At 42.6% G+C, this 23,211-nt stretch overlaps 1 protein-coding gene, 1 long non-coding RNA gene and 1 pseudogene across 3 annotated transcripts; 2 read left to right on the plus strand and 1 right to left on the minus strand.

The window, feature by feature from the left end:
- Nucleotides 1-1,110: 1,110 nt before the first annotated feature.
- On the plus strand, nucleotides 1,111-8,557 carry LOC123731715 (filamin A-interacting protein 1-like; annotated as a pseudogene).
- Nucleotides 7,855-13,765, minus strand: LOC106574773 (uncharacterized). Its single transcript, XR_006762804.1, has 3 exons — nucleotides 13,556-13,765; nucleotides 9,241-9,494; nucleotides 7,855-8,102 (listed from the first exon to the last, which is right to left on the minus strand). It is a non-coding gene; the product is annotated as an uncharacterized lncRNA (long non-coding RNA).
- An 881-nt stretch (nucleotides 13,766-14,646) lies between these two features.
- Nucleotides 14,647-22,857, plus strand: LOC106574774 (uncharacterized). 2 transcript variants are annotated; one of them, XM_045711119.1, is made up of 5 exons: nucleotides 14,647-14,980; nucleotides 15,609-15,704; nucleotides 15,807-16,105; nucleotides 16,367-16,593; nucleotides 21,824-22,857. In XM_045711119.1, exons 1-5 carry the CDS (start codon nucleotides 14,914-14,916, stop codon nucleotides 21,924-21,926), a joined length of 792 nt encoding a protein of 263 aa, XP_045567075.1. In that variant the 5' UTR covers nucleotides 14,647-14,913; the 3' UTR covers nucleotides 21,927-22,857. The 2 variants fall into 2 exon arrangements, with proteins under 2 accessions (XP_045567075.1, XP_045567074.1); XM_045711118.1 differs by having other exon boundaries at nucleotides 14,650-14,980; nucleotides 15,609-15,716.
- Nucleotides 22,858-23,211: the final 354 nt, after the last annotated feature.

Here is a 23,211-nt window from a genome sequence, read left to right on the forward strand (position 1 = left end):
AAGAACACCATCCCCAATCAACAAACATATGGAGTTGGAAACATTTGGGAGTGTTTTTCTGCTAATAGCAATAACTTCAAATAAAGACTTAAAAGGACGATGGAGCAGTACGGCCAAATCGGGTGAGAACTAACCAGATGAAAATGGGTAGGATGGGTAGTACCCAGCATGACAATGATCCAAAACACACGCAAGGAACAAAGGGAGTGGTTTCAAGAAGAAGCATTATTAAGGTCTGGAGGATTAGCTAGTCTCCAGACCTTAATATAGGAAATCTGTGGAGGGAAGCAGCCTGAAGGTCGAGGACGCAGCCTGAAACCTTAATGATTTGGAGAAGATCTGCAAAGAAGGGAAAAATCCCCCGATGTGTGCAAACCTGGAGGCAACTACAAGAAAGCCAACCCTGTGATGCAACAAGGGGTTTGTTGCTAAGTACTAAGTCATGTTTTGCAGAGGGGTCAAATACTTATTTCTCATAAAATGCAAATCAATTTATAACACTTTTGAGATGCGTTTTTAGGATTTTTGTTGTTGTTATTCTGTCTCTCACTGGTCAAATAAACCTACCATTAAAATGATAGACTAATAATTTCTTTGTCAGTGGGCATATGTACAAAATCAGCAGGGGATCAAATACTTTTTTCCCTCACTGTATCGGGGACCTTAAAAGGAACACACTGCAAGTGTATGTCAGGCTACCGACTTGTGGAAAGTTAGCACAGTTATATTTATGATCTGTTAAAGTTTCCATTACATAAAATGTCAAACCCCTTCAGAAATCCATTCAGTATGGTCAGACAAATGTGATACCGCATGAGTGTTTATGGTGTGTCTGCATTCTTACTAATAATAGGCCCGATGGCACTTTGGGAATAAGAATTAGACACATTTGACACTTCACAAGCAAACAACGAATGACAATTTTCTACCAAGCTGATATACTGTATATTGTTTATGTTATATTATTGATGTTGTGTTATGTTGCTCCCTATGTCATCCATCACCTTCTCCACCCATGTGTCAGTTGTCCAATGTGTGTATCAGTGAAAAGTTCAACATTCTTTTTATTCAAACTTTTTTCTCTTCTTCTTGTGTTTTTCTTTCAGACTGAAGTTGCTCTTCGACCAGGAAAAGGCCTATCAGGAAAGGAAAGAGGAGGAGAACAACAAGAAGGTCACCAGCCTAAAGGAGGAGCTGACCAAGCTGAAGTCGTTTGCGTTGATGGTCGTGGACGAGCAGCAGCGCCTCACAGAGCAATTGACCCAACAGACTGCTAAGAGCCAGGAACTGACTGCCAGCGCCTCCCACACCCAGGAAGAGCTGAGCTCTGCTAATGCAAAGGTGCAAGAGGGGGGAGGAGAAAGTTTTTCGCTTGGAGACAGAGCTAGGTGACCAAGCCAGTCACTTTCACCAGGAACAGGAGACCATGACAGCCAAACTGACCAGCGAGGATGCCCAGAACCGGCAGCTCAAGCAGAAACTGTCCACACTCAGCCGGCAGCTGGATGAACTGGAGGAGACCAACAAGACCTCCGGAGGGCTGAGGACGAGCTCCAGGAGCTGAGGGACAAGATAAGCCGCCGGGGAATGTGGCAACTCCAGCCTCATGGATGAGGTGGAGGAGTTACGGAAAAGGGTTCTGGAGATGGAGGGGAAGGACGAGGAGCTGGTCAGAATGGAGGACCAGTGCAGGGACCTCAACAAGAAGCTGGAGAAGGAAGCCAGCCAAAGCCGTAGCCTGAAGGCTGATGTGGACAAGCTGAACCACAGGATCATGGAGCTGGAGAAACTAGAGGATGCGTTCGGCAAGAGCAAACAGGAGTGCAACGTGCTAAAGTGCAATCTGGACAAAGAGAGGACAGTGTCAAAGGTTCTGTCCAGAGAGATGGACATCCTGAAAGCGAGGGTCAAAGAATTGGAGGCCGTAGAGGGTCAGCTGGAGAAGACAGAGCTTACACTAAAGGAAGACCTCACCAAGCTGAAGACGCTGACGGTCATGCTGGGGGATGAAAGGAAGACCATGGCTGAGAAACTGAAAGCGATGGAGGACAAGGTCCATAACAGCACTGGCAAACTGCAAGCTGAGCAGGACAAAGTCACAACAGTAACAGAGAAGCTTATCGAGGAGAGCAAGAAAGCCCTAAGGTCGAATGCTGAGCTTGAGGAGAAAATGTGTGGCGCCACCAAGGACAGGAATGAACTCAAGGCCAAGCTCGAAGCCGAGGAGGAAAAGAGCAACGACATGCAGTCCAAAGTTACCATGATGAAGAAGAGGTTGCAGTCACTGGAAGCTGCAGAGAGGGAATTCCTGAGGAACAAAGCCAAAGAGGAAAACATCAAGGCGCCCATCGCCAACCGCTCCCAACAAGAGGACTACCAAGTCAAAGACCTTACACAGGAAGTTGAGCGCCTGAGGCGAAAACTTAAAGATATGAAGGTTGTCGAAGACGACTTGTTGAAGACTGAGGATGAGTTTGAGTCAATGGAGAAGAGATACTCCAGGGAACAAGAGCGAGCAAAGGCCTTGATGGAGGAGTTGGAAATGTCCAAGAACAAGCTCTTAAAGTACCAACTGGCAGAGAAGCAAGAGTCCAACCAGGAGCACATCCTCTACAAGCGCCTGAAAGAGGAAGAGGCCAAGTCCAGTCATCTGACCCGAGAGGTGGTGGCCCTAAAAGAGAAGATCCATGAATATATGGGCACAGAGGAAAACATCTGTCGCATGAAAAACGACCACTCCGCCTTGCAAAGAAAACTGACTCTGCAAGAGGTGAAAAATAAAGAACTGGCCAGAGAGATGGAGACCCTCAATCGTGAGCTGGAGCGATACCGTCGCTTCAGCAAAAGTCTCCGCCCAGGCATGAACGGCAGACGTTTCTCAGACTTACAGGTGTGCACCAAGGAGGTACAGACAGATCCAGCAGATCACCTTCGACCCAATTACAAGAGCATCACCCCACTGGAGCGGGCCGTGGTGAATGGAAAACTGTACGAAGAGAGTGACTCTGAGGACGATCCAAACTACAACAATGAGCTGCCCCTCGCCCAATGTAACCCCTCCCTCTTCAACAATGTCAACAACCTCAACAACAACATCAGGAGAGTCCCCTTTCTCAAAACCAAAGAAAGCCACAACCCAGTCAATGGGAAAGTGCAGGTTCCCAGACAGAATGGGAACCATGTGCAGCAAGGAGACGTGTTTCTGACACACAGCCCCGGGCAACCACTGCACATCAAGGTAACCCCAGACCACGGGCATAACATGACCATGCTAGAAATCACCAGCCCCACCGCAGAAAACACCCAGTCATACACCAGCACTGCAGTCATCCCCACAAGTGGAGGTCCACCCAAACAAAGAATCACCATAATTCAGAACGCATCCATCTCCCCGACTACCAGAAACAAAGGTCAAAGGTCCCCCTCGTCAGATGGTTCCCCCTGCACTCCTGATCGAGCCATATCTCCCTTCACCATGGCCACCTACTCTAGAGCGATGACCCCAGACTCCTCTGGGTCAGTCACTCCAGACAGGGCTATGTCACCCATCCAGATCGTGTCAGTCACAACAGGCACTCCTGACCGGTCCCTGTCCACGGAGCCAGTAGAGGTCATGGGAGGTCATGCAGTCTTCAGGGTGACACCAGAGAGGCAGAGCAGCTGGCAGGTTCAGAGGTCCAACAGCTCCGGCCCCAACGTCATCACCACGGAGGACAACAAAATCCACATTCACTTAGGGAGCCCCTTCATTCAGAGCTTAAACACTACACCCCAGCCTGTGAGCCCATGCTACTCACCTGGGCAGGAGCAGAGATCTCCTGTATTATCCAATGGTACCCCTGTCAAAGGCAACAGCAAAATCACAAGTAGCATCACTATAAAGCCAACATCCACCCCAATCAAAAGGCCTTCACAAATTACAGTAAGTAATGCCTATGATTGACTGATTCCCCATCCCAAGATACCTCACCCCATTAGTAAGCCCTAGTTTATCCGCCGCTCATTACCACCACCTATCCTAACCCAACCTCCTCAGTCCCTAGTCATCCGATCTTGATCCATCCACCTCCATTTTACTTGATCTGTATGAAGAGAGGCCGACCTAACCACTTCTCTGTTTGTGTTTGGGATTTGTTTGTTTGGTTGGTTCTGTTTGGAAAGATGTTTGCATGCATGAATTGTCATTCAAAGACAAAACAAAACAGTAACCCTTTGAAGGCACTTGTAGTAAGAAACTTTTACTGAACACCGGGGTAACTTTACTGTATATGCTATTTGGTAAATATACCATGTACTAAGACTATTTACTGATGGACCATTTCAATTGTGTTTAAACTTCATATTACACAACTTGCATTTTGTTTAAGCTGATTTATTTTCTAAATATTAAAGTGTGCAAAAGTTATGTTTTAGTTTGTCATCCATGCTTGCATATTTCATTTACTCATTCAGAAGTGGTAAACCCTGCATGCTGAATGATGAAAATGAGGAATATATTTCAAGGTTAAAATATATATTTAAATGTTTTTTATTTATGCATGTTTTCTAACTTCTAGTTTTTATATTTAATTTTTTCATTGTGATCTAATTTTCACTGCTCAAGTGCTACCTTGACCATTTGAAATAGTATTCAATCAATACAACCTCTGATAGCAGTCCATTGTCCTTCAACCATCAAGACACACACATACAATGAATAGCACATTTTAGAGCCACTTAATTTATGTTTTTTACTAGCAGGACTCTCAGAAGAACTCTTGTGTGAACATCCATAATTTATTAGAAAACGAAAAAAAAGGCCAGGGAATTCTGACATGTGTTTTCTTGGCTGAGTTAAATTCATAGGCTGGTGATGTCATAGTTTCTCCTTCTATCCCAAACACAAAAACCCAGTTACCAAGAGTAAAGACTAGCATGAGTGAATTTGAAGTTCCTCTTTAATGATAGCATGGAAAGTACATGTAAGTCAGCTTGGACGAACAAGAGGTGCTTTAACTATTGAGGGTCTTCTCCAAGTGGATGTTTCTTTGCTGCAACTCTCTGCATCAATTTGAATCAATATTCTTTACGTTCATCATAGTGTTGTATGATTCTTTTGCAAATACATACAGTTGTTATAATGGCAAATTATCGTGCAACCTACACAACAACGCAAATAGATTGCGGTATAGGAATGAAGAAAATCCACACTCATCACTCAAAGCACTGGCTTATCATGAAGAGACTTCTGAGTGACATTGGTAATATAAAGCTCACCTGAATGAAGCATACATGTGTCAGATCTATTCACGCATTCACCCAATCCAAATACCCTCTGAGTCAGTATCACTATAAAGAGGTGTCTATATCAAGCTTTAAATCGATTCAGGCTGGGAGCATTGACGTTTGGAAACAGGATCCCAATCTCTCAATGCCCAAGAATAATTTACAGGCTAAACAAGATGCTATTCATTCAAGGGATCAGAGCAGCTGTGTCCTTAAATATCCTCCATGTCATTATCTATCTGATCGTACTTATCTAGTGAGGTCATTGTTTGAGCCAGGCAGATCATATGTTCTGATGTCAAAATAACATCACAGTCCATATCGAATGAGAGCAAAGTGCAAGTAGTATGGATGATGGCTTCATAGTCCAAGACACCCTTTCCTTTTGTATATCTCACTTGACGCATGACCTTTGGCATGTCAGCTAAATCTAAGGTCCTATGTAAGCTATACAATCACACAGCACCATCATCCACTGTGCTGTTTTTCAATACAGAATGTACAGTAGCCAATCAGAGGCAAGACTAATCTTCAGTGTACATCACAGGCTAGCCTAATGTAGCAGGCGTAAAAAGACGCCTGAGTGGAGTTCCCACATCCGTTATTCAGGGGAAACAGAAGTTAGGTTGAAAATATTGTATCCCTGAAAACTGGATGTAAGCGCTTTCTGGCGACCCTGCATAGGCTAATCCCAGGCTAGTTTAGGAGTTGATGGGATTCGCGTGTTATCATCACAATGGTATCCAAACACCTTGACCGATAGGCCCAATGATCAAGGAGAGGAAAATAAACGGACAGGGCAGGGCCCATTTCAAACAAAGGCCTCATATTGTGAATGGAAGAGGATCCTGAGGCCCATTAGTGTGCTGTGAAATAGTGTCTCGCACCACAATCCAAGCACCAAACAAATCCTGTGTTTTGTTGCCATGGAGACAACCGTGCATCTTTGCCAGTATTGCAGAACGCAGGCCGGCCTACTGAACTGCAGGCTGGTCTGTCCGTGGCAGAGGAAGTGCTTACTCTAGTACTCCTGCTGCATGCCTCCAAAGGGAGGAGGCTTATAATTAAAGGTCATTCCGTGTAAAATCAACATGGCCCCCTGACATGACCCACACAGATTTTCTGGTCCATTAACCTCATTTTCAAAACACATTTCAAATTTATGTCCTGCATGGATTTAAGGACATGGTTCATTGCACATTTTAGAATGAATTTTTGAAACCATAAAACACTTATACACACTCACTTACAGTTGGTCTTTAACAGCGTTTAATCACTCACTCCTTGGACTGGGTAGATTCACTCAATAGCTTTCGGCATGAAACTGGAGTGTCTCACAAGAGCTCTCTCTCAGAGAAAGAAAGAGTGATGAAATAAGCTGCAACGTTTAAACTACAGTATAATAACCTATATTGTGCAACAGGTCTGGGAGAATGCCTTAATGTGCATGATGATCTGCCTCCCCAATGACACCCTATTCCCTATATAGCACACTACTTTTGACCAGGGCCCATAGGAATAGGGTGCCATTTGGGACGCACACATCATCATATATTCCCCTTCTTGTCTTTCTTTGCTCTAAGTGCCCTCATCATCATCCCTCTAGTCTCACATGCAGTTACATTAAAGCCAGAGGAGAAAGAGAGAGGGGAGTTTTTAACTGAGCAGAGAGAGAGATCAGAGAGGGGTTTAAACTGAGTAGAGAGAGAGGGGGTTTAAACTGAGTAGAGAGAGAGTGGGGTTTAAACTGAGTAGAGAGAGAGTGGGGTTTAAACTGAGTAGAGAGAGAGAGAGAGAGAGGTTTAAACAGAGCAGAGAGAGAGGGGGGGTCTAAACTGAGCAGAGAGAAAGAGAACGAGAGAGAGGGAGAGAGGGATTTAAACTGAGTAGAGAGAGAGTGGGGTTTAAACTGAGCAGAGAGAGAGTGGGGTTTAAACTGAGTAGAGAGAGAGTGGGATTTAAACTGGGCAGAGAGAGAGAGAGGTTTAAACTGAGCAAAGAGAGAGAGAGCGGGGGTTTAACTAAGCAGAGAGATAGAGGAGTTTAAACTGGGCAGAAAGAGAGAGGGGTTTAAACTGGGCAATAACAGGGGTTTAAACTGAGCAAAGAGAGAGGGGGAAATAGACTGAGTAGAGAGGGGTTTAGACTGAGCAGAGAGGGGTTTAAACTAAACACAGAGCGATGACAAACATGAAGAGCTCCTACGATGACATCACCTTCTGGCAGAGCTGAGACGGAGAGCTAGGAGCATTAGATGACAGTTTAAGCTGATTGTGCAGTAAACAATGCAGTGATGCAAACCCCATGGGAGACATTTCCTGTGACTGTTTTGGCAGTTGGTGCTAAAACACGATCCAATACCTGTCTCCAAACATTTTCCCTCCCCACTCTCTCTTATAAGCCTTCTTTGGGAGCAAAACAATTACTTGTGTGTGAATAGCTCTATAAACTCCAAAGACGGTATCAGAAAGGGAATCATGGATTTCTTAAGTTTCATTCTTTACAGCGGTTGGTTGTGTTGTAAAAAATGGTCAAAGCTTTACTTAAAGAGTAACGTTTTATTAGTCTACTTGTTATACTGCACGCATACATGAGCCTGTACATGTCTTAATAAGCATGTAATTAATTATTTTGTAATGTGTTTTGTCAAAAACTGCTAGATATTTGCTACTCTATGCCAAAAAACATTATTTGGCACCATCTTGTGGTCAGTTTGATAAACAACCTACAGTTATATATCTTAAGGATATTGATCCCTTTTTTCTCTCCATCTATTCTCAGATCCCCTTGGAAGCATTCCGACGCCCAGGCCCAACCAGGATCCCCAAACCTAAAGCCTACAGTACAAAAGGAACAAACAGTGCGGTCAATCTAGGGCAGAGCAATAAAGGACAGCCCCAGACAGCTCTCTCCTCAGAGAAGGCGCTGCAGGGTACTCAGAGTGCAGCCAACAACCTAAATATGGTCAACCGCCCCACTAGAATATAACGTCACACACTTGGATGTACCATCACATTAGGATCTCAATTATGATGTATTCCTGTTGCTACAAAGACTTCTGCTTTTGTGTGCCTCGGTATTGATCATGAAAACACCAAAATAGGAAGATTAGTAGGCCTAGGTTAACTAGCATATGTGTTTCACAAAGAACAATTCACTGATCTGTCTGTGTAAGCAGCAGGGGCGCAACTTTTACTGGGGACATGTCCCCAGTTTTATCATTGGAATGCGATACAAAACGAGGCAACGTTGTACTTTAGGACCATCGGAGTGGTTGGGTAGGATTTTTTTTTTTATATATAAATAAATGTTATATATATATATATTATCTCCCCCCACCTCTAAAACCAAAGTTGCACCCCCTGGTGAGCAGTAATTGCAGTAATTGATCAATTATGTATATATATATATATATATATATATATATAGGCTACTGTTATTGCTAATACCATTAAAATATGAATGTGTATTTTCCCCTTGAAACATGAACTGTATTGCTATTTTAATGTGGTAGACCTATCTAATTTACATCCACTACTTAATTTGTATAATTCTATGAATGGAAAAAAAAGGAATGCTATTAACAGTTTCAATAATGTACGTGTGTATTATTGGTATTTTATGTTGAATGCGACGTCCTCAGTGATGATCTCTGAAATATAATGATCAGCCTATTACTTGGTTATCAATAAATATTGTTTTTATACCTACATATACATATACACATTTACATTTTATTTTATATATAAGAAACCCAGCTTGCTCTGCCTGAAATATGGGACGTAAAAAAAAACTCCCAATCTGGTGGGAATATGAATTGTGCAAGCTAATAATTGTGTTGTTTTTTTTATTGCTAATTCTCACAGTATTCCATCCCATAATTTCACCACTGTGTAAATGCAGGCCTACCTGTATATCAGAGGCTCTCATCATGGTTCAATTCAAAATTACATCCTCCAATTGCAAGGCACAAACCTGTTTCGATGATGACCAATCATGTTGATGGATCAGTCAGGTGATCAGAAAACCACACCTGCGTGGTTCATTCTTTGCGGGAGATGCAGATTATCTGTGAAGTTTTCTTAGCAGTAGCCTCCAACCTGTTATATGAGATCCTCCAAATTCATGCCCGGGTGAGACAGATGGGTATCCAGATAGGTTGTGATTTGGTCCCAGCCCATGTGGTGGTGGAAGGGAATGAGGAAGTAGATGTGCTGGCTAAACAGGCCCTTAGGAGAGAGGAGGTGGATGTGGAGATGCCGATTAGCAAGGAAGAGGCTTAAGGGAGTAATAAGGACAGTTGTGGGGCAGAGATGGCAGGAGCAGTGGAACAGCAACACTAAGGGCAGGCATCTATTCCAAGTACAGAGGAAAGTTGGGGAGGACGGCAGGAAGAGACAGAAGAGAGGAGGACATCTTTACAAGGCTAAGGGTGGGACACTGTAGGTTGAATAAGACATTAAATGTGATAGGAAAGCGTCCAACAGGAAGGGGTTCTCACTAAGACCAGACTTTTTTGTAGCAGGTTAGGATATTTTACGCAGCAGGTTAGGATAATTAACGTGGCAGGTTAGAAGACTTAGATTAAGGTTAGGAAAAGGGTTAGGTTTAGCTCAAATGCTCTGCTAACCTGCTACAAAAAGTAACTTCCGGTCAGAGCTGTACTCCCTCTAATCCCCAACCACAGGAAGGTATGATTACTGCCAGGAAACAGAGATAGTAGAGCATGCACTGATAGTGTGGGGAGTATGAGAGGGAAATAGAGATGCAGTATGAGGGAGAAGGGGGTGCAGGAATTGAGTTTAAAGAGCATACTGAGTAGAACATCATTAGATACAAAATCAAATCAAATTGTATTTGTTACATGCGCCGAATACAACAGGTGTAGACCTTACAGTGAAATGCTTACTTACAAGCCCTTAACCAACAATGCAGTTTTAAGAAAGAAATATAACAAATAATTAAGGAGCAACAATAAAATAATAGTAGCGAGGCCATATACAGGCGGTTCCGGTACAGAGTCAATGTGCGGTGGCACCGGTTAGTCGAGGTAATTGAGGTAATATGTACATGTAGATAGAGGTAAATTGACTATGCATGGATAATAAACAGAGAGGAGCAGCAGCGTAAAAATGGGGGGTGGGGTGGGGACAATGCAAATAGTCCGGGTAGCCATTTGATTAACTGTTCAAGAGTCTTATGGCTTGGGGGTAGAAGGCTTCTCGCCTTTTAGGCCCAGACTTTGCACTCCGGTACCGCTTGCCGTGCGGTAGCAAAGAGAACATTCTATGACTAGGGTGGCTGGAGTCCTTGGCAATTTTTGGGGCCTTCCTCTGACACCGCCTGGTATAGAGGTCCTGGATGGCAGGAAGCTTGGCCCCAGTGATGTACTGGGCCGTATGCACTACCCTCTGTAGTGCCTTGCGATCGAAGGCCGAGCAGTTACCATACCAGGCGGTGATGCAACCAGTCAGGATGCTCTCGATGGTGCAGCTGTAGAAGTTTTTGAGGATCTGAGGACCCATGCCAAATCCTTTCAGTCTCCCGAGGGGGAATAGGCGTTGTTGTGCCCTCTTCACGACTGTCTTAGTGTGTTTGGACTATGATTGTCCAGACATCTGGCAGTCTCTATGGGGGTGCCACAGGGTTCAATTCTTGGGCAGACTCTCTTCTTTGTATACATCAATGATGTCGCTCTTGCTGCTGGTGATTCTCTGATCCACCTCTACGCAGACGACACCATTCTGTATATTTCTGGCCCTTCTTTGGACACTGTGTTAACAACCCTCCAGACGAGCTTCAATGCCATTCAACTCTCCTTCCATGGCCTCCACTAAATGCATGCTCTTCAACCGATCGCTGCCCGCACCTGCCCGCCCGTCCAGCATCACTACTCTTGACGGTTCTGACTTAGAATATGTGGACAACTACAAATACCTAGGTGTCTGGTTAGACTGTAAACTCTCCTTCCAGACTCACATTAAGCATCTCCAATCCAAAATTAAATCTAGAATCAGCTTCCTATTTCGCAACAAAGCATCCTTCACTCATGCTGCCAAACATACCCTCGTAAAACTGACTATCCTACCGAACCTCGACTTCGGCGATGTCATTTACAAAATAGCCTCCAACACTCTACTCAACAAATTGGATGCAGTCTATCACAGTGCCATCCGTTTTACATTTACGTCATTTAGCAGACGCTCTTATCCAGAGCGACTTACAAATTGGTGCATTCACCTTATGATATCCGCCACCAAAGCCTCATATACTACCCACCACTGCGACCTGTACGCTCTCGTTGGCTGGCCCTCGCTTCATACTCATCGCCAAACCCACTGGCTCCAGGTCATCTATAAGTCTTTGCTAGGTAAAGCCCCGCCTTATCTCAGCTCACTGGTCACCATAGCAGCACACACTCCAGCAGGTATATTTCACTGGTTACCCCCAAAGCCAATTCCTACTTTGGCCGCCTTTCCTTCCAGTTCTCTGCTGCCAATGACTGGAACGAACTGCAAAAATCACTGAAGCTGGAGACTCATATCTCCCTCACTTAAGCACCAGCTGTCAGAGCAGCTCACAGATCACTGCACCTGTACATAGCCCATCCAACTACCTCATCCCCTTACTGTATTTATTTATTTATTTTGCTCCTTTGCACCCCAGTATCTCTACTTGCACATTCATCTTCTGCACATCTATCACTCCAGTGTTTAATTGCTATATTGTAATTACTTCGCCACTATGGCCTTTTTATTGCCTTACCTCCCTTATCTTACCTCATTTGCACACACTGTATATATACTTTTTCTACTGTATGTTTGTTTATTCCATGTGTAACTCTGTGTTGTTGTATGTGTCGAACTGCTTTGCTTTATCTTGGCCAGGTCGCAGTTGTAAATGAGAACTTGTTCTCAACTAGCCTACCTGGTTAAATAAAGGTGAAATATATATATTTTTTTAGTTTGTTGGTGAAGCTCCCAACCTGCTCCACTACAGCACCGCTGATGAGAATGGGGATGGTGGGGGGTGCTCGGTCCTTCTTTTTCTGTAGTCCACAATCATCTCCTTTGTCTTGATCACATTGAGGAAGAGGTTGTTATCCTGGCATCACACTGCCAGGTCTCTGACCACCTTCCTATAGGCTGTCTCATCGTTGTCGGTGATCAGGCCTACAACTGTTGTGTCGTCGGCAAACTTAATGATGGTGTTGGAGTCGTGCTTGGCCATGCAGTCATGGGTGAATGGGGAGTACAGGAGGGGACTGAGCACACACCCATGATGGGCCCCTGTGTTGAGGATCAGCGTGGCAGATATACAGTCTCAAATATTTTGTTATATTTTTTAAGAGAAAAGGGGCTGGCAGGTAGGATTTAGATCCTCCCTCTCTGGCCCACAGGCCCCTTACAAATAAAGACTGCAGTTTTGAAACTGCAGTAAAAGTGCAGTTACTGCAGTCGATTTTGGACACAGTAATTGCAGAATAAATGCAGTGTACTGCAGTTGAACTGCAGTATGGCCAATATACCACGGCTAAGGGCTGTTCTTTAGCACGATGCAACGCGGATTGCCTAGACACAGCCCTTAGCCGTGGTATATTGCAGAGGTGGGACCAAGTCATTATTTTACAAGTCACAAGTAAGTCCCAAGTCTTAGCACTCAAGTCCCAAGTCAAGTCAGGCAAGTCCGAGTCAAGTCTCAAGCCAAGACCGACAAGTCTCAAGTCAAGTCTCAAATCCTAAACTTTGAGTTTCGAGTCCTAAACAAGTTATTATGTGCTCTTCACCAAATGTAATACCATTCATATTTTTACCAAGAGTAATAGTTAGTATATTACATTTACGCAAATCATGAATGCTTTAAAAATATATATATTTATTACTTTCCAAATAAACTTTATATTTCCATGGAAATACATGGGTAGCCATGAGAAAGACCCGCCCCCCATAGCGATCGACTATCGAGGATCGCGCAATCGGGCGATGTAGGCTTGTACCCAATCGCCCAACCTTACACAGACACACACACACACACACACACACACACACACACACTCTCTCTGTGTGGTTACAGTAGGCTAACGTATGTCAGTGGTTTTAGGAACAGCAGTAACATCAGGCAGGATTTAGGCTACCAACTGCCTAGCCAGTTGTAGCTCAATCTTGGGTGCAATGATCACGTTCCTGCACTGACTGACTGTGTGGAGGCTCATTGATTTAACGTTACGTTAGCCTACATGCTACACTAGCAAAGTTATATATAGCTGTCGGCTATATTAGCCACGACTTACCGTTCTTTGTGCAGCTTCAAATGTCGAAAAGAGTTGGAAATTGTTGCCTCTGTCTGTAATTTTCTTCCCGCATGTTTTGCAAGTTACAATCCGTTTTTGATGACTACAGCATCGTATTTATATCCGAAAATTATAATTTGGGGTATCATCTTTCCAAGGGCTCCGTCTGAATTCACCCACCGACGTTCCTCTGCACTGCCACGTGCAACTTTTTCTCAGCTGGCACAATTTGATTGGCTGCTGTCAGATTCAAACTGTAATCCGTTAAATGAAGAGTTGATGCGCTGCACACCTTTTTTAATAGCATCATTTTTTATATTTGGGCTTGGGGAGGGTATCAAAAGGCTCAAGTCCAAGTTATGTCACGAGTCATTGGTGTTAAAGTCAAAGTCGAGTTGCAAGTCATCATATTTGTGACTCGAGTCTGACTTGAGTCCCAGTCATGTGACTCGAGTCCACACCTCTGGTATATTGGCCATATAACACAAACCTCCGAGGTGCCTTATTGCTTTTATAAACTGGATACCAACTTAAGTAAAGCAGTAGAAATACATGTCATTATACAGTCTGATATACCACGGCTGTCAGCCAATCAGCATTCAGGGCTCGAACCACCCAGTTTATACTGCACTCTTACTTACTGCAATCTTTTTTCGTAAGAGGCCAGTACAGTAGCTGGAGGTAATGCTTCATAACGTTGGATGCCAACCTCCGATAAACCCCCAGAAGAAGATTTTTTTATTTGTAGCAATGACTATTGCCATAATACATTTGTTGTCATTTGTTTGCTGCTTGGCAGCTGCATGTTATTAAAAGAAAGTGCATCAATGGTCGCCCACAACAGAACTGGTCAAATGTTTGCAAGTATCCCCCAGCTAACTATCCCCCAGCCAAAAAGGTCAGGTATGTCAGACTTCAACCACTTCACAAATGGCTATGTAAGTCATATTTCACAACAGTACATGTGTCGGCCTACTGTACTGAAGCGGCTAATTTTTTTTGTATTTCAACACAGCGCAATTCAAGATCCCATTCTCCAATAAAAATGCACGCGCCTGTTTCGACAATGACCAATCAGGTTGATGGGTAATGAAGACACGCCCGCGCGCTATGTTCTTGCGGCAGTATTTTGTCATACATTCGCGGGAGAAGAGCTTTGCAAAGTTTTGTCAGCAACTATTACATTTTATGGCATTTATTTGAGGTACTTGGCAGGCGATAGCTGCGCGTTATTAGTACAACCTTTACAGTTTGTTGACTGCACACTACTAGACAGCTTCCTAGCTAGCTAGACAGCTAACAACATAACTGGCAAACTTTTTGCAAGAGGTCTGTCGTTTTGATCCAAAGTATCTAATATGGCAACCATGTGTCACTCAAGACGTGCCCTGATGGAAATCCCAGCTCCACAGCCGAAAATTGCAGGTACGTCTGACTTCAACAACTTCATAAAGTAGGTAACGTTAGCTGGTTAGCCCGCTAAATTTCCCTCCAACTGCAGCATCATAACAGCTGTCCTTGGTAAAGTAAGCGCGCGCCGGGAACAAATGTGGCTAACTAGCTAAGTAACCGCTACCTTATTTTCTAAATATGTTAAATCATAACAATGAAGTCAGCCAGTAAGATCCATTAAAACACTAAGTCTGAACAAACAAATCGTGTCAATGTGCTAATAATGGAAATAAGTCAATATTAACTGGTGTGGTCAACTAGCTAGTTAGCCAGCTTTGAGTTAGCAATTGCAGTGACACATCATGGTACCTATTGTTAGCCTTTGATAACAACTTTACCTAGTTATAACTAGCAAACGAGCTGATATTGGACATTTTTAGCTAAGTAATAAAGATTGTTGATTGTGGGTGAGCTGTTGGTAGCTTTTAATTCAGCAAGACATGACCATTTATTTTCTTTTTTTATGCAAGTAACGTTACCAAAACATTGCATCTGCCTTGCTATCTAGTACAAATAGAGTAATATTGTAACTGGGTTAACTATGATCCTGTAACGTTAGTCACAAATGCACTTTAAAGTTATGCCAAATCTTTCTTTGCAGCTCGACTGAGAAGGTCCTACCTGGAGGTTCTAAGTTCACGCATAACTCCATTCTCAACCACCTCTAGAGGCAGAAACCTGACCAGCAACTCAAAACGTGGGCATTCATGTTAGTAAGCAAATTAAATGGATCATGTCATTCAGTTTGTAGTCTTATATTAGTTGGCCTGTGACCAATACGGTGGTGTATGTTTTGCAGTGGACCCAGCCATATACAGAACAGGGAGTAGTCGGAGTGAGGCCCAAAGTGAGAGAATGGAAGACAACCAGACACCCCTGTCCAACCAGCAGCTTGTGCAGCTCATAAGATCTTTCATCCTAGTAGAACAGGGGCAGAGGCAGGAGCCCAGAGCTCTCACTACGGACCTGAAACCGATACAGGAGGACTTGCACCTGAAGAAGACCAATGTCTATAGATCTATACCCTACTCACGCCTGGGGTCCAACAGAGACGCACACTGTTACAGAAAGGCATATCCACACCTGGTGGTGTTTAAAGTGAGTATCAACATTTTTGTTTTATGCTCTTTAAGTTGCCCTTATGTGAATTTAACTTGGGTAATTGACCTGAAGTTGAATCTCCTTGCAGTAAATAATGTATTTTAAGATTTACACACTAACTTTATTCAAGCTGATTGTGTTTGACTTAAGTGCTTCTAAGATGGTTTAATAGCTAGAAATTATGGGTTGTCATGGTGATTGGTAAGACGCTGCATCACCTGCTATGTGTTTGAACGAACCTTGTCTTTTTCCTCCCAGGTTTCCTGCCAGGAGTGGGGTCAGCTGCTGCTGCAGAACGAGGAGTGGGAGTCTACTCTGGAGCACGCCCTAGTGGCGTGGAGGTACACCAGCGAGCTGCCACAGTGGGACACCAGCAGCCACAACTCGGTGAGGGAACAGTGTTACATCATGCTGGCAGCACACTGCATCACAGCTCTACAGCACTATTGCCCAGACCCCAGCAAAGCCATAGAGCTGCACAGGAGGTAAGAGTCCTCCTTTCTTTGGAACCTTTTCACAGGTCGTAGGTGTTCTGATTGAATTGTTAACCTCTATGGGCTAGGTGGGACGCTAGCGTGCCACCCGTGGTGCACTCCATCAACAGCAGGTGCATTTCAAGAGCGGCAAATTTGAATCCAAATAAATGTCAAAATTCAAATTTTTCAAACATACAACTATTTTACACCCTTTGAAAGATAAACATCTCCTTAATCTAACCACGTTTTAAGATTTCAAAAAGGTTTTACGGCGAAAGCATAAATTTAGAGTATGTTAGGACAGTACATTTACAAGAGTTGTGTGTAATGTTTTGTCAAGTCAAAGACAGGGTCACTAAAACCAGCTAAAATGATGCACTAACCTTTTACAATCTCCATCAGATGACACTCCTAGGACATTATGTTAGACAATGCATGCATTTTTAGTTCTATCAAGTTCATATTTATATCCAAAAACAGCGTTTTACTATGGCATTGATGTTGAGGAAATCGTTTCCCTCCAATAACCGGCAGTCAAGTCAGCGTCACAAATTAAATAATTAAAATTAGAAAACATTGGTAAAATATTATATTGTCATTTAAAAAATTATAGATTTACATATCTTGAACGCAATCAGCTTGCCAGATTTAAAAATAACCTTACTGGGAAATCACACTTTGCAATAATCTGAGCACTGCGCCCAGAAAAATACGCGTTGCGATACAGACTAGACGTCATGTTGGGGAGATCTAAAATCGAAAATACTATGTAAATAATCCATTACCTTTGATTCTCTTCATCAGATGTCACTTCCAGGTATCACAGGTCCATAACGAATGTAGTTTTGTTCAAAAAAGCTCATCATTTATGTCCAAAAATCTCCATCTTGTTAGCACATGATCTAAGCCAGCCGGACTTCTCGTCATGAACGAGGGGAAAAAATATATTTCCGTTCGTTCAAACATGTCAAACGTTGTATAGCATAAATCATTAGGGCCTTTTTTAACCAGAACATGAATAATATTCAAGGTGGACGAATGCATACTCTTTTATAACGTATTGGAACGAGGGTACCCAACATGAACTCGCGCGCAAGGTGTCTAATGGGCATCATCGTTCCATGGCTCTTGTTCGGTCAGATCTCCCTCCAGAAGACTCAAAACACTTTGTAAAGGCTGGTGACATCTAGTGGAAGCAATAGGAAGTGCCAAAATATTCCTCAGCCCCTGTGTTTTTCAATGGGATAGGTTTAAAGTCAATACAACACATCAGGTATCCACTTCCTGTCAGAAAATGTCTCAGGGTTTTGCCTGCCAAATGAGTTCTGTTATACACAGACACCATTCAAACAGTTTTAGAAACTTTAGAGTGTTTTCTATCCATATATAATAAGTATATGCATATTCTAGTTACTGGGTAGGATTAGTAACCAGATTAAATCGGGTAAAAAAAAAATATCCAGACGTGCAAATGCTGCCCCCTAGCCCTAACAGGTTAACACTGTATTGGGTTTAAACTGTGTTTCCGTTGACTGAGAATTGGCAGCGTTTGGATGGTAAAAATGCATAAAACCAGATAAATAAATGTGCTTTATAAATCACTTTGGCTATGCATGGAGGTTGGTTCTGGTTGTTTTTAAATCGTATCTCTCTAGTCTGTCAACTCTGCCTGTTAGTCTTGAGCTCTTGCTATAGCAAACTTTCAACACTGTATTACCTGATACCGGCTCACAAAGTGAGTCTGACAGACGAGGCTCAGGGCTCCACAGTGCGACCATTGTACTCGCATATGCCCCTAAATATTCTGCTGTGCGGCCTGGAGTTCTAATTTAGGAGCACCAGTGCGCCTAGAAACGTTATAGATTCTAGCTTTATTACCTAATGTGTAAATAAGTTGTGTAAAAACACACAAACCGGACAAATGGATTATGGTCATTGTAGTTAATTACCACGTTTTCTGCGCTGAACTATGTAGAACATTGGCCTGTTGGAAATTACAACCGCCTACTACATCGCACAGTCCGGGCTTGATCTGATTTATCTCTAGAGAAACTGCACATTGGCATCAGTCTGGCAAGTTGAAATATGTTTGACCAGCACAACTTTTTCCTAATGGCAACACTGGGAGTAAAAGACATCGACAGTGGCAAGAAAAAGTATACTTGGATTTCTGCATAAATTGTTCATAAAATGTGATCTTCATCTCAGTCACAACAGTAGACAAACACTCTGCTTTAACTAATCACGCACAAACAATTATGTTTTCATGTATGTATTGAACACACCGTGTAAACATTCACAGTGCAGGTTGGGAAAAGTATGTGAACCCTTGGATTTAACTGGTTGACCCTTCTTTGGCAGCAATAACCTCAACCAAACGTTTTCTGTAGTTGCGGATCAGACCTGCACAATGGTCAGGAGGAATTTTGGACCGTTCCTCTTTACAAAACTGTTTCAGTTCAGCAATAATCTTGATGTCTGGTGTGAACCGCTCTCTTGAGGTCATGCCACAGCATCTCAATTGGGTTGAGGTCAGGACTCTGACTGGGCCACTCCAGAAGGTGTATTTTCTTCTGTTGAAGCCATTCTGTTGTTGCTTTACTTCTGTGTTTTGGGTCATTGTCCTGTTGCATCACCCAACTTCTGTTGGGCTTCAATTGGCAGACAGCCTAACATTCTCTTGCAAAATGTCTTGATAAACTTGAATACATTTTTCCGTCGACAATAGCAAGCTGTCCAGGCCCTGAGGCAGCAAAGCAGCCCCAAACCATGATGCTCCCTCCACCATACTTTACAGTTGGGATGAGGTTTTGATGTTGGTGTGCTGTGCCTTTTTTTTTCTCCACACATAGTGTTGTGTGTTCCTTCCAAACAACTCAACTGTAGTTACATCTGTCCACAGAATATTTTGCCAGTATTGCTGTGGAACATCCAGGTGCACTTTTGCAAATTTCAGACGTGCAGCAATGGTTTTTTTTGGACAGCAGTGGCTTCTTCTGTGGTGTCTTCCCATGAACACCATTCTTGTTTAGTGTTTTACGTATTGTAGACTCATCAACTGATGAGATATTAGCATGTTCCAGAGATTTCTGTAAGTCTTTAGCTGATTCTTCTTAACGTCATTGAGCATTCTGCGCTGTGCTCTTGCAGTCATCTTTGCAGGACGGCCACTCCTAGGGGGGAGTAGCAACAGTGCCGCTCTTCATTTATAGACAATTTGAACATCAAGGCTTTTAAAGATACTTTTGTAACCCTTTCCAGCTTTATGCAAGTCAACAATTCTTAATCTTAGGTCTTCTGAGATCTCTTTTGTTCGAGGCATGGTTCACATCAGGCAATGCTTCTTGTGAATAGCAAACTCAAATTGTGTGATTTTTTATTTTTATTTTTTTTAATCAAATTTATCTCCAATCTCATCTGATTGATTGGACTCCAGGTTAGCCGCCACCTGACTCCAATTAGCTTTTGGAGAAGTCGTTAGCTTAGGTGTTCACATACCTTTTCCAACCTACACTGTGAATGTTTAAATTATGTATTCAATATAGACAAGAAAAATACAATGTGTCTATTAGTTTAACCTGTTGGGTCTAGGGGGCAGCATTTGCACGTCTGGATAAAAAAAATGTACCCGATTTAATCTGCTTACTAATCCTACCCAGTAACTAGAATATGCATATACTTATTATATATGGATAGAAAACACTCTAAAGTTTCCAAAACTGTTTGAATGGTGTCTGTGAGTATAACAGAACTCATTTGGCAGGCAAAACCCTGAGACATTTTCTGACAGGAAGTGGATACCTGATGTGTTGTATTGACTTTAAACCTATCCAATTGAAAAACACAGGGGTTTAGGAATATTTTGGCACTTCCTATTGCTTCCACTAGATGTCACCAGCCTTTACAAAGTGTTTTGAGTCTTCTGGAGGGAGATCTGACCGAACAAGAGCCATGGAACGATGATGGCCCATTAGACACCTTGCGCGCGAGTTCATGTTGGGTACCCTCGTTCCAATACGTTATAAAAGAGTATGCATTCGTCCACCTTGAATATTATTCATGTTCTGGTTAAAAAGGCCCTAATGATTTATGCTATACAACGTTTGACATGTTTGAACGAACGGAAATATATTTTTTCCCCTCGTTCATGACGAGAAGTCCGGCTGGCTTACATCATGTGCTAACGAGACGGAGATTTTTGGACATAAATGATGAGCTTTTTTGAACAAAACTACATTCGTTATGGACCTGTGATACCTGGAAGTGACATCTGATGAAGAGAATCAAAGGTAATGGATTATTTACATAGTATTTTCGATTTTAGATCTCCCCAACATGACGTCTAGTCTGTATCGCAACGCGTATTTTTCTGGGCGCAGTGCTCAGATTATTGCAAAGTGTGATTTCCCAGTAAGGTTATTTTTAAATCTGGCAAGTTGATTGCGTTCAAGAGATGTAAATCTATAATTCTTTAAATGACAATATAATATTTTACCAATGTTTTCTAATTTTAATTATTTAATTTGTTACGCTGACTTGACTGCCGGTTATTGGAGGGAAACGATTTCCTCAACATCAATGCCATAGTAAAACGCTGTTTTTGGATATAAATATGAACTTGATAGAACTAAAAATGCATGCATTGTCTAACATAATGTCCTAGGAGTGTCATCTGATGGAGATTGTAAAAGGTTAGTGCATCATTTTAGCTGGTTTTATGGTTTTGGTGACCCTGTCTTTGACTTGACAAAACATTACACACAACTCTTGTAAATGTACTGTCCTAACATACTCTAAATTTATGCTTTCGCCGTAAAACCTTTTTGAAATCTTAAAACGTGGTTAGATTAAGGAGATGTTTATCTTTCAAAGGGTGTAAAATAGTTGTATGTTTGAAAAATTTGAATTTTGACATTTATTTGGATTCAAATTTGCCGCTCTTGAAATGCACCTGCTGTTGATGGAGTGCACCACGGGTGGCACGCTAGCGTCCCACCTAGCCCCAAGAGGTTAAGCAAACTGTCTATTGTTGTGACTTAGATGAAGATCAGATCAAATTTGATGCCCAATTTATGCAGAAACCCAGGTAATTCCAAAGGGTTCACATACTTTCTCTTGCCACTGTAGCTTCTACAGTTATTTTGTGGGAGGGGAAAGTCAGGCCCTTTCTACCTGTGAAGATAAATCAGTGGGAATACTGCTCCTTTCAACTCTTCTTTTCTATAACTCTTTCCTTCAGGTTTAAAATGGCACAGCTGCACAGTCAGTTGATCTATCCTTGTATTCAGGAGCTGGAGAGAAGCCTCAGCGAAGCACAGGTTTGTTCCATGAACACCCGCTGAAATGCCCAACCTGCTGAAATGGCCAACACTAAGATCAGCTGACAACAATCAGCACGGCTTCCAAGTCTATGGGGTTGCACTATTGAACAGCGTATATCAGTGGTTGCCATTCAACTATGTTTGGTATCCTTGCCTTGTGTTGCGCTATTCCCCCTTGCCTTGCCTACAGTATTCCCCCCTTGCCTTGCCTACAGTATTCCCCCTTGCCTTGCCTACAGTATTCCCCCTTGCCTTGCCTACAGTATTCCCCCTTGCCTTGCCTACAGTATTCCCCTTGCCTTGCCTACAGTATTCCCCCTTGCCTTGCCTACAGTATTCCCCCTTGCCTTGCCTACAGTATTCCCCCTTGCCTTGCCTACAGTATTCCCCCTTGCCTTGCCTACAGTATTCCCCCTTGCCTTGCCTACAGTATTCCGCCTTGCCTTGCCTACAGTATTCCCCTTGCCTTGCCTACAGTATTCCGCCTTGCCTACAGTATTCCCCTTGCCTACAGTATTCCGCCTTGCCTTGTCTAAAGTATTCCCTCAGAGTAAATACAAGAGAAAGCTTTGATGAATTTTGGTAAGCTGTTTTTTAAATATGAATTTAAGCTTTTTGTATTAAGTTGTTTTGTAAAATGTGTTTATTGCCATTGAACTATTGAATGTTATCATAAGGAAATTATGAAATGGCCTTTAAAATGTGAAATGCTGTCATAGGGAAATGAACTGTCCTTTTCACCTAGATGTTTTATATGTGGGGGATGTTTTTGTAGATGTGTTGAAAAATGCCACGATACATGAAACAGCTGCCTTATTTCAACTTGGCTGAATGCTACCTGTTTTGTAAATATTTGTCTAAAATAACTGTTTTGCACTTATGTTCTTCATCCTGGAAACTTGACATTTTGATAAAATAGAATCTAATTTAATAAAATTCTACTTTTTTTCAACATTCTGAATTTCTGGTTTTGTCTCTAAAACACATGACACTGATTTACTGTTTTGAGACATTTGGAGACCTGCTTTGTCACTGAATTAATTTGCTGGTTCTCCCCTTGCATTTTGTCTCATTCAGAGGACAGAAGTTCAGTGCAAGCATGTGAGGAGAATTACATTTTTTTTTTTCTTGTTTTGACTGACTTGTCTGACGGCTACATCTCATCAACATTAGCGATACTTCCTCGCAATAGAAGTGGGACAGCGTCATAAATAGAACTGACGTGATTCCTCAGTCTGCACGTCACTGGAACATTATGTTCTAATTAACGTCATATATTTCCATCAGAATGTTCCTCAATGTTTTC

Source organism: Salmo salar, unplaced genomic scaffold, assembly GCF_905237065.1.
Source record: "Salmo salar unplaced genomic scaffold, Ssal_v3.1, whole genome shotgun sequence".
NCBI classification, from domain to species: domain Eukaryota; kingdom Metazoa; phylum Chordata; class Actinopteri; order Salmoniformes; family Salmonidae; genus Salmo; species Salmo salar.